We start from the raw sequence: 12330 nt of genomic DNA on the forward strand, positions 1-12330 counted from the left end.
ATCTTGATTTATGTCAGACCTTCTGTTGCTCACCCTCCCTTTTCTCTTCCTACCTGTGCCATTTATCTTTTTTTTTTATGAGGGCGAGAGCAGGGGAACTGGGTCTTGCTCTGTCGCCCAGGCTGGAGTGCAGTAGTGCCATCACAGCTCACTGTAGTCTTGACCTCTCAGGCTCAAGAGATCTTCCTGCCTGAAGATCTCCTGATGGGGCCACAGGCACACGCCACCACGCCCAGCTAATTTTGTTTATTTTTTATAGAGGTGGAAGTCACACTATGTTGCCCAGGCTAGTCTCGAACTCCTGAGCTCAAGCGATCCTCCCACCTCAGCCTCCCAAAGGGCTGGGAGTACAGGTATGAGACACCAAGTCTGGCCCCACTTTTCTTATACTCTCTCCTTTGGCAGGAAAAGTAAAGAATTAGATTCTTGCCTAAAAAACAGCCTGGGCAACATGGAGAAACCCTGTCTGTACCAAAAAAAAAAAAGAAAAAAGAAAAATTAGCTGGGCATGCTGGTGTGCACCTGTAGTCTCAGCTACTTCAGAGGCTGAGGTGGCAGAACTCCTTTGAGCCAGAAAGGTGGAGGTTGCAATGAGCCATGACAGCACCACTGCACTCCAGCCAGGGTGACAGAGTGAGACCGCATCTCAAAAATAAAATAAAATAAATGATAGCCTCTCAGGACACTGTCTTCAAACTTTCTAAGCCTTGGGGCCCTCTGTTCCAATAAATCCTACTGGCAAATTCATAGATAAAACAGATTTTTTTAAGAAGCCTGGGTGTGATGGTTCATGCCTGTAATCTCAGCACTTGGGTAGGCCAAGGTGGGAGGACTGCTTGAAGCCAGAAGTTTGTGACCAGCCTGGGCAACATAGCAAGACCCCGCCTCTATTTAAATTTTTTACCTCTTTTAGTTGAGGAAGGGTTGACAGCCCAGGCACTGTACAAACACCCCTCCTTGACTGCCAGTCATGCTGGTCCTTAGGGGAGGGGTGTCTAATCTTTTGGCTTCCCTGGGCCACATTGGAAGAACTGTCTTGGGCCACACATAAAATACACTAATAATAGCTGATGAGCTTAAAGAAAAAAAAAACCGCATAATGTTTTAAGAAAGTTTATGAATTTCTGTTGGGCCATGTGTGCAGCCTGTGGACCATGGGTTGGACAAGCTTGGTTAAGGGCATCTCCATAAACCCTTAAGTGCTCTCTGTGAAAGGAGTCTAAAATCCACTGCTCTAAGGAAATCCAATTTCATTGTGACTTTTCCAATATTAAAATTAAATGAACGTTTATCTTGATACATACTGAAGGGCTAGCTGAAATAAAGCTTAAAGACCTGGAGGTTCCTGTTCTCATCAATAATATGTTAAGCCCTGGAACAAAACTGAGCTTGATAATCTTTTTAGTTGGCAGGGTTAGGAAGAATGAAATCACAGATAAATTAAGAACATCTCTAAAACTCTGAGGAAGTCTATTTTTTAAGCCTGGTGAAGATGAAGATTAAAGTTGAAAAGGACACGAGTAAAGCAAACCTGTTAACTGCAGACATTTCTAGCCTACTGGACAACAGCCTACAAATTAGCAGATGTGACAGCAGGAAACACTTCATAAAAATAGCACTCTTAGTCAGGTGAAGTGGCACCTGCCTATAGTCCCAGCTACTCGGGAGGCTGAGGTGGGAGATCACTTGATCCCAAGAGTGAGTCCAGTCTGGGCAACATAGTAACACCCTGTCTGGAAAGGAAAGAGGAAAGGAAAGCAAAGGAAAAAGGAAAGGAGAAAGGGGAAAGAAGAGGAGAGGAGAGGAGAGAAGAGGAAAGGAAAGGACAGGAGAAGAAAGGAAAAGGGGAAAGGGAAGGGAAAAGGGGAAGGAAAGGGTTAAAAAAAGGGAAAAGGCTTAAGGGGAAAGGGGACAGGAAAGGAAAAGGAAAGAAAAAGAAAAAAGAAGGGAAAGGGAAAAGGAAAGGAAAGGGAAAAGGGGAAGGGAAAGAAAAGGGAAAAGGGGAGGGGAAAGGAAAGGAAAAGCGAGGGGAAGGGGGAAGGGAAGGGAAAAGAGGTGAAAGTGAAAAGGAAAGGGGAAAGTGAAAGTGAAAAGTGGAAAGGAGAGGGGAGGGGAGGGGGAAGGGAAGGGCAAAGGAAAAGAAAGGGAAAGGGAAGGAAAGGAAAAAGGACTATATTCTTTCAAAGCATAGAGATTAATGCTGGCATTTTATTCTGTTTCGATGCCATTTTTGACTTTTGGATGGAGAACTTAAACTTCACAAGAATGCTTACTTGCAACTCTTGCTTAAGGCAAGCAATTCAATTTTCAAAGGTCAATTATTTGAACAAGTACATAAAATTCTAGTAATTTCAAACATCTAGCTATCAATCAAATGTCCATCAACTGATGAATGGATAAGAATACACTACACAGCAATCAAAAAAACTACTGGCCAGGTGCAGTGGCTCATGCCTGTAATTCCAGCACTTTGGGAGGCTGAGACAGGCGGATCACTTGAGTTTAGGAGTTTGAGACCATCCTGGGCAACATGGTGAAACTCCATCACTATAAAACATACAAAAATTAGTAGTCCCAGCTACTCGGAAGGCTGAGGTGGAAGGATCACTTGAGGCAGGGAGGTAGAGGGGAGACAGAGGCTGCAGTGAGCTGTAACGGCACCACTGCACTCCAGCCTGGGCAACAGAGTGAGACCCTGTCTCAAAAATAAAAAAATTAGCTGGGCATGGTGGAATGCCTGTGGTCTCAGCTGCCTTGGAGGCTGTGGCAGAAGGATCGCTTGAGCCCAGGAAGCCAAGGCTTCAGTGAGCCGTGATCATGCCATTGCACTCCAGCCTGGGGGATACAGCAGGACCCTGTCTCAAAAAAAAAAAAAAAAGGAAAAGAGACAAAAATAGAACCTATTGATCTATAGTATCAACATGGATCAATCTCAAAAGATTATGCTAAGTGAAAGAAGCTAGTCTGAAGTTTCTAGAAAATGCAAAACCATGGTGACAGAAGCTAAATTGTTGGTTGCTTGGGGTCACAGGTGGAGCATGGGGATGGATGGCAAACAGGGCTGAGGGAACACTTTGGGCTGATGGAAATGTTCTATAACTGGGTTGTGGTGGTTTTTAAAATGGTATTTAATATATTCACATGTGGGCCAGGTGCCATGGCTCACACCTGTAATCCCAACACTTTGGGAGGCCGAGGCAGGCAGATCACAAGGTCAGGAGTTCAAGACAAGCCTGGCCAATATGGTGAAACCCCGTCTCTACTAAAAGTACAAAAATTAGCTGGGCATGGTGGTGGGCGACTGTAGTCCCAGCTACTGGGGAGGCTGAGGCAGGAGAATCGTTTGAACCCAGGAGGCAGAGGTTGCAGTGAGCCAAGATCATACCTCTGCACTCCAGCCTGGGTGACAGAGCGAGACTCCGTCTCAACAAAAAACAAACTATATATACACACACATACATACACATACACACACACACACACACACACACACATACATACATATAAATATATATATTCACACGTAGTGGTTATTTTGTTATTGCAGCCCTAGGTGTGGTTTCAGAGGGACCCAGATCTCAGCAGGGCTCTGGCACAAGTGTGGGGAAAGGGAAAATGGTTCTCACTATGAAGGTCACTGAAGACGTTTGAGGGCATTTACAGAGATCACATTTGTGACACAGTGAGCAAAAGTCAAGAGTACAGTTGTTTCATGTCATTTCCCTTCTCCTCAATTCTCTCCACTTGGTAGCCATTTCTTTCTGCTCAGAAAAAAGATCACAGGGGTCACCCCACACCCCCCAACCCCTTTTTTTTTGAGACAAGTCTCGCTCTGTGGCTCATGTTGGAGTGCAGTGGTGCGATCATGGCTCACTGCAGCCTCAACCTCTCAGGCCCAAGTGATCCTCTCACCTAAGCCTCCCAAGTAGCTGGGACTACAGGCACACACCACCACACCTGGCTAATTTTTAAAGTTTCTGTATAGATGGGGTCTCACTATGTTACCCAGGCTAGTCTCAAACTCCTGGGCTCAAACAATCCTCCTGCCTCAGCCTCCCGAAGTGCTGGGATTATAAGCCACTGCACCCGGCCCCTCCAACTTTTTTTTTTTAAGAGACAGGGTCTCCCTCTGTACCCCAGACTGGAGTGTAGTGGCATGATCATAACTGCAGCCTCAAACTCCTGGCCTCAAGCAATCCTCCTGCCTTGGCCTCCCAAACTGGTGGTATTACAGGCACATGCCACTGTGCCTGGCCACTTCCCCACCTTTTTTCTGCATCCATATTATTTCTAGAAGATTTAAGTGGTTTTTGTTTTGTTTTTTGCCAGAACATGCCTTAATACACAGAACCTCCAGATTGAAAATTGTTAATTTCAAAACTTTGGCTATGGGAAAATAAATTACGTCAAAAAAACCAAACCAACCAACCAACCAACCAACCAACCCCAAATTGGGTTATGGTGTTGTTTGCACAACAGTATAAATTTACTAAAATTCATTGAACTATACTCATAAAAAGGATAAATTTTATGGTATGTAAACTATAGCTTAATTAGACTATTTTTTTAAAATCCTGGCTATCATCAGCCTCATATCATTTAATGTTCCAAGTTTACAACTGAAATCATTAGTTCTTTTTCTTTTTACTTTTTTTTTTTTTTTTTTAAATAGAGACAAGGTTTCACCATGTTGGCAAGGCTGGTCACGAACTCCTATCTCAAGTGATCCGCCTGCCTCAGCCTCCCAAAGTGCTGAGATTACAGGTGTGAGCCACTGAACAAGCCAGAAATCATTAGTTCTTTTTCTAAGTTTCTCTCTGTAGGTGTTTCCTCCCCAAAAATCTTATGATTCTTCATTATAACGTCCTTTGAATCAGAAATCAGTCCGTTTTAAAACTAACTCAGCCCAACACAATATTCAGTCCTTATTTATCAAAAGGTATTTGTCTCACATTTACCGAAATGCATCACTGTCCTATTTCTGGCTATTCAGTAGTGATCTATTATTGTGCCTACGGTAGTCATTCTATTACTAGGCTTTTTTCCTTTAATTCCTAGATTTGATAGATGACAGATTATACTGCCATAATTTAGTTTACCAAAACAGCGTTCAGGAGTTGGCAAAATACCACTATGGCTCAAATCTGGCTAAGTGTTTCTTACGTTTTTAAAGAGTTTATAAACATAAATACACATGCAAAAAGAAAAGAATGAGACAGAGACTACACGTGGCCCACAAAGCCACAAAAAAGGTTTGCTGATCCCTGAGCTAGATGTTAGCCTGTTGTATTTTAGATTAGACATTAAATGAGTAGTGATTTTTTTTAACTCTTGACATACTAAATAATTCTTATTTTTAGGATTCTGTTAAAAAGAACTCTACAAGGTAAAATATACTATAATTTCAATTCTGACATGTGACTTATAAATATCTCCTAAATGAAAAGTATCAAAACTTACATAGCCTCGTACTGCAAAAAAATTTTAAATGTAGTCTAATGAATGATTTTATTACAAAATATATTTTATTCAAGAATCTTGTAATCAAAGGTTTGCACTCCTTATAATAATATTTATCTTAAAAACAAGGCATTTCTCAGCAGATACAAAAGGTATAGTATAAACATACATACCAGTCCATAAGCCATACTTCTTTCATGCTCTTGGGTTATATCTGCTACGTATGCAAATACCACAGAAAAGGTCACTGCAAAAACCCCAGAAACAGAGATAACAGCAAAGTACCACCTAGGAATGAAAGATAACAAGAAATGGTTAGAGCAATTACCATTGTTTTAATCTTCTTTCATTTTTATAAGTTAATTAAGTGTAAGAGCAGCTCATTTCAGTCAACAGCTTACTAGGATAGTTCATGGATTAACTATTCCATAAATATAAGCCACAGACATTATGAAAACACAGGGCTAGAAGGAGCCCTTCAATAGCAGCTCAGCTACTACAGGAATACTTAAAACTAGATCATGTATTCAGGCAAATCTTTTGACCAACTGTTGAACTGTTAAGTGGTTTTGCTTTTTCTGCCAAAAACAGCAACAAACTAAAGTCTATTATAATCCATTACTGTTTTTCACCACGACACTAGATAAAAAACAAAATCCAGTAAACAAGACTGAGGAACAAGTTTCTTCACATTTATTTTGAGCCTCTATATAGTAACTAAATGTTTTCCGTAAGTTATCTTTAGCTTTTCAAATGCTGGCAAAACAAATAACTCAGTTTCACACAGAAAAAACCTATATGGCAGTATTCAGTGTTCATAAAACTTAGAATAGACAGTTACTATGAACAGTGAACAAAATATTTAAAGAGTAAACTATATTTTGCTATAAATAATTCCAAAATAGCTGGGAATAAGAAGTTTCTATTGTAATACTGATGTTTAGTTTCTGAAAATCACGTATAATCATAATGAACTTTCAAAATATCATTCCACCAAGACTATCACTACTAAAATTTTTCTAACACACTGCTTAACACAGCAAATTCTTTTTCATTCCATGTTCAATCTTTGGTAAGATTGCATGTGCAGGAGTGGCCTTCATCAAAGGCTTGGTCTATTAGAGTTGTATCTCATCTACAAGAAGAAGATCCTGCCCCATATAAACCTTTGGGCCTTTGTAGATAACACCATGGAAATAAAGCCCATCCATGATGTAGAACTAACATTAATACTCAGGAGTAAAAAGAACATTAGTCAGAATCAATCTATAAATCTACAACCAAATTGGGCTCTGACTTTAGGACAATTACTCTTTTGTTAGCTTTCCTTCCCTTGCCTCCTGAGTGGAAAAAAAAAATGCTGATTTTAATCAAGGTGGCCTTGAGTCCAGACTCTTGTAACTAGGAGCAGCATATCCCTGAAATCTGACCAAAGAAATGCAAGCAGAGGTGGGATGGGAATTCTGTAAAGTTTCCTTAAAAGAAGGTGATGTGCTCTTCTTAGCAACTCCTTCCACCTTGCTATCAGTAGTATGACTTGATGGCTGGAGCTCAAGAAGCCGCTTTGTTCAGTGAGGTGAGAGATGAGGATGGAAGAACAGCAAGATAGAAAAAGTCTGCTCCACAGGAACTGCCATACCAGCTCCACACTGCTCAACTGCAGACCCTTTTTCACATGAAAAGAGAAATTTGATTTTTAAGCAACTATTATTTTGGGTTTTGATATACAGCAAAACCTATTCCTAACTAATATAGATAATGACAAACTTTGTGTCTGTTTTTAACATTCTATACAAGAAAAAAAGTTAGCAATCCTATCCAGTCCCCAAAATATTGTTTTGAAATTTGGGTTCTGGAAACCAAAATTAAGTTAGCCAGAAGTCTAGATGCCTCCAACAGTGTCATCTATTTCTAAAATCTTTATGAACTATTACCTACTATATTTTTAGAGGCCTTCTTATCTGTGTGAAAGAATAAATGTATTAGAAAAATAAAATTAAAACCTCATAACCAAGATGGCGCAAGTGAAAGAAATAAAGGAACATTAAGAAAACAATAGCTGAAAGTGATATTTAGTTGCTATAATCTAAATGTGCACGTACCATGGGCTGATCTTCATTAAAGGAATTGGGGCACATGTGAAAAACACTGTTAGCAGCAAGAAGGATTTTCGGCCCCAAACATCAGAAAGAGCACCAATAAGCGGGGCACTAAGGAATGACAACAAACCCTAAAAAAATTAAATAAAAAAAATGAATACCACACATCTATGAACATGAACCAAAAATAAATCATTTTACTCCTATAGAAAAATTTTCAACAACTTTGTTTCTAAAGTAAATATATCACAAACTTTTAAATAAATAATGAATTGCTTATCTATATATAATTTTAAAATTTCCCAAGATAGTTTAGAATCATCTGTAGGGCTCCAGGTAGGTACTAAATATGAACTGCTCTAATAAATTCTCAATCACAATAAATCCACAATAGCAATTCCATATGCTGATTACCTGTTTTTGTGTGTGTGTGTGTGTGTGTGTGTGTGTGTGTGTGTGTGTGTGTGTATTAAAAAAACAGCCTAATTACCTATTTAGAAAACTTGTCTGTCAAACTGAATCAAGAGTAAAGAATTTGAGTTGGGCACAGCAGCTTGCACCAATAATCTCAACACTTTGGGAGGTCAAGGGCAGATCACTTAGGTCAGGAGTTCGAGACCAGCCTGGCCAACATGGCAAAACCTTGTCTCTACTAAAAATACAAAAAATTAGCCGGGTGTGGTGACACGCGTCTGTGGTCCCAGCTACTTAGGAGGCTGAGGCAGAAGAATCGCTTGAACCTGGGAGGTAGAGGTTCTCAGCAGTGAGCTGAGATCATGCCACTTGCACTCCAGCCTGGGTGACAGTGTGAGACTCTGCCTCAAAGAAAAAAAAAAAAAACACGAAAAAGAGCAAAGAATTCATATAATAACCAACTCTTTACCCTACTGATACAGTTTTATCTTGATGGGGGTTTTTTAGTATAGTTTTTTCTTCTTCAATCTGTAGTCTTACAAAATCATTGAGATCTCTGGAATTAAAATGCCAACATAAAAACAGGGAATCTGTTATGATGTGGTTTTTTATTATGCATAATTGGCTATATTGTAGTTAGATCATATTGAAAACTCAAGTCTAGGAAGTATTAAATTATCTCTCAAAATATACTCCATCTAATTATAAAAATTAAGTTATTAATCAGTAAACAAACATATATTCGCATAGTTATATATACATAAGTATTTACGTATGTTCATCCGTGTATGTGTATGTGTATGTATGTATATATACACATATATATATGTATGACTGATCCTACCTTTACTCCTTGAATTAAGCCATTCATCAGAAATGTATGTTTAGGAAAGGTTTCATGTAATACCTAAAGAATAAAAACCAAAATAAAAATCACATGCTATATTTCAGTCTTAATTTCTATATTTACCTTTTTGAACATCCATTCATATTACAATCTGATTTATTTTACATATTCAGATTTGTATGACATGCATATGACCATTAATAACCAAATATTTATACGGTACTTACTATGTCACAGGGCACTAAATTGGGCACTTTACATATATTATCTCATTTAATCCCTCATAACAGCCCTATCAGAAAACTGATATGCAGAGGTTAAACATCTTGTCTAAGATTACAGTCAGTAAGTAAATGGCAAAGCTGAAACCGAACCTAAGAGATCAGACTTGAAAGCCTATGTTTTTACTCACTATGCTATGCTGCTTCCCCAAAATAACTGACTTACAATTCTCTTTCAGATGGACATATTATCTAGGATAGGAGATTGGGAAAATTAATAAGTAATTTTTAATTGCCACAAAGTAGATCTAGAAAGATTCTATAAAGAAAAAAAATCCCAACCTATGAAAATGTGTAAGTTATTCTATCCTTTCCAAGGCTTGTTCTCAAATCATGTGGTATCAATTTTTTGCAGTGGGCAGCAAGAGAACCACTGGAATGCATCGATTGAAAAGGCAATTCCAGGCAACTGGAAAAATAAACAACAGCTACCATTTTTACAGCCTATATGTACTCTTATTTAATCCCAACACTGTGAATTAGATAATATTATCACTTTACAGATGAGGCAACTGAGTTCCTGTTTGACTTAGAAACTAATGCTTCTATTATCCAATGCTATCGCTCAGTAAAAACAACAATGAGAATGAGAATGTGGGTAATAAGAAAGGTAGGGAAGGTCTTCCCTTTAAGAAGAAACATTATGCTAAATATACTTTCTGACATGTTGCAAGAACGTTTGTTTAGAAGGATCAGAATTGCTCCCCTTTCTTCAGTTATCCTTCTGCCAATAGCGAGAAACTTAACAAAAATGTGCTCATTTTAAGTAAAAATAAATTTAGAGGCCAGGTGTGGTGGCTCACATCTGTAATCCCAACACTTTGGAAGGAAAAGGCGGATGGATCACCTGAGGCGGGAGTTTGAGACCAGCCTGGCCAACATGTCAAAACCTCATCTCTACTAAAAATACAAAAATTAGCCAGGTGTGGTGGTAGGCACCTGCAATCCCAGCTACTCAAGAGGCTGAGGCAGGAGAATCACTTAAACCTGGAGGGCGGAGGTTGCAGTGAGCTGAGATCGTGCCACCGCACTCCATCCTCAGCAACAGAGTGATACCCTGTCTTAAAAAAAAAAAAAAAAGAAAGAAAAATTAAAAAAAAACCAGTCACAGACTGTATGTAAATGAATGGGTTTGACTGTGTTCCAATAAAATTTCATTTATAAAAATAGTACGTGATCTCCAGGACACTGGACTGGGCAAAGATTTCTTGATAATACTCCACAAGCACAGGCAGCCAAAGCCAAAGTGAGAATGGGCAAATGAGATCACATCAGGTTTAAAGCTGCACCGTAAAGCAAACAACAAAGTGAAGAGACAACCCACAGAATAGGAGAAAATATCTGCAAACTATCCATCTGACAACGGATTAATAACAAAAATGTATAAGGGGCTCAAACAATTCTGTAAGAAAAGAATTGAATAATCTGATTTTTAAAAAACGGGCAAAAGATCTGAATAGACATTTCTCAAAGTGACCAATAGATATATGAAAAAATGCTCAACCATCACTGATCATCAGAGAAATGCAAATCAAAACTACAGTAAAATATCATCTCACCCCAGTTAAAAATGGCTTTTATCCAAAAGATAGGCAAGGATGTGGAGAAAAGGGAACACTCATACACGGTTGGTGGGAATGTAAATTAGTACAATCACTAAGGAAAACAGTTGGAAGGTTCCTCAAAAAACCTAAAAATGGAGCTACCATATAATCCAGCAATCTCACTGCTAGGTATATACCCCTCCAAAAAAAGGAAATGAGTATATCAAAGAGATATCTGTACTCCTATGTTTACTGCAGCACTATTCCTTTTTTTGTTTGTTTGAGACGGAGTTGCGCTCTTGTCGCCTAGGCTGGAGTGCAATGGTGCGATCTTGGCTCACTGCAACCTCTGCCTCCCGGGTTCAAGCAATTCTCCTGCCTCAGCCTCCTGAGTAGCTGGGATTATGGTGTGCACCACCATGCCTGGCTAATTTTTGTATGCAGCACTATTCTTAATAGCTAAGATTTGGAAGCAACCTAAGTGTCCATCAACAGATGAATGAAAGGATAAAGAAAATGTGGTACTTCTACACACAGAAAAAGAATGAGATCCTGTCATATGCAACAACATGGACGGAACTGGAGGTCAATTATGTTAAGTGAAATAAGCCAGGCACAAAAAGAGAAACTTCACATGTTCTCCATTATTTGTGAGAGCTAAAAATTACAATTGAACTTATGGAGACAGAGCAGAATGATGGTTACCAGAGGCTGGGAAGGGTAGTGGGGGAGGGAGGGGATGGTTAGTGGGCACAAAAAAATAGAATAAATAACATCTAGTACTTGATAGGCACAACAGGTTGACTATAGCCATCATTTATTCTACATTTTAAAATAACTAAAATTTGGCCGGGCATGGTGGCTCACGCCTGTAATCCCGGCACCTTGGGAGGCTGAGGCGGGCAGATCACAAGGTCAAAAGATTGAGACCATCCTGGCCAATATGGTGAAACCCCATCTCTACTAAAAATACAAAAATTAGCTGGGTGTGGTGGCATGTGCCTGTAGTCCCAGCTACTTCGGAGGCTGAGGCAGGAGAATCGCTTGAATCCAGGAAGCAGAGATTGCAGTGAGCCGGGATCGCGCCACTGCACTCCAGCCTGGTGACAGAGCAACACTCCGTCTCAAAAAATCAAAAAACAAAACAAAACAAAACTTAAAATTGGATTGTTTATAACACAAAGAAAGGATAAATGCTTGAAATGATGGATATCCCATTTACCCTGATTTAATTATTATATACTATACGTCTGTATCAAAATATCTCAGGTACCCCATAAACATATACACCTATGTACCCACAAAAATAAAAAATAAAAATATTATTTAAAAATAAAAAAGGAAAAATGGCATGCCCTCTCTAATTGAAAAGAATTATTGGGAGGTCTTTGAGAAACTCCTAGCTCTTTTTAGAGTCCTACTGCATATATTAACTAAGTAGCTAAGTGATAATTAGGAAAAAGTTCAATTCAACATACTTGTGAAAAGGAATACACACACACACACACACACACACACACACAAAGAGAAAGTTGCCAGAAGCAACTACAAAAAAAAAAAGAGTGCAAAAAAGATTTAGTCCTCTAGCCATATTTTTCCAGTCCTTGTGCTAAAGGATAAGATTTAAACTCCTTAAGCTAGTATCTCAAAACTTTTTACGGGACTCAAATGTATTATGGTTTTCT

General features: G+C 39.0%; 1 protein-coding gene across 8 annotated transcripts in view; it reads right to left on the reverse strand.

The window, feature by feature from the left end:
• MFSD14A (major facilitator superfamily domain containing 14A) overlaps positions 1 to 12330 on the reverse strand; it is a 62548-nt gene that overhangs the window by 32920 nt on the left and 17298 nt on the right. For all 8 annotated transcript variants that reach the window (XM_058439539.1, XM_058439542.1, XM_058439543.1 and 5 more), the window contains 3 exons: positions 8818 to 8880; positions 7563 to 7690; positions 5634 to 5748 (listed from right to left, as the gene is read on the reverse strand). In XM_058439539.1, the coding sequence (XP_058295522.1) occupies positions 5634 to 5748; positions 7563 to 7690; positions 8818 to 8880 (306 nt within the window). The remainder of the gene's footprint in view (positions 1 to 5633; positions 5749 to 7562; positions 7691 to 8817; positions 8881 to 12330) is intronic.

This window comes from Hylobates moloch, unplaced genomic scaffold, assembly GCF_009828535.3.
Source record: "Hylobates moloch isolate HMO894 unplaced genomic scaffold, HMol_V3 SCAFFOLD_5, whole genome shotgun sequence".
NCBI lineage: Eukaryota > Metazoa > Chordata > Mammalia > Primates > Hylobatidae > Hylobates > Hylobates moloch.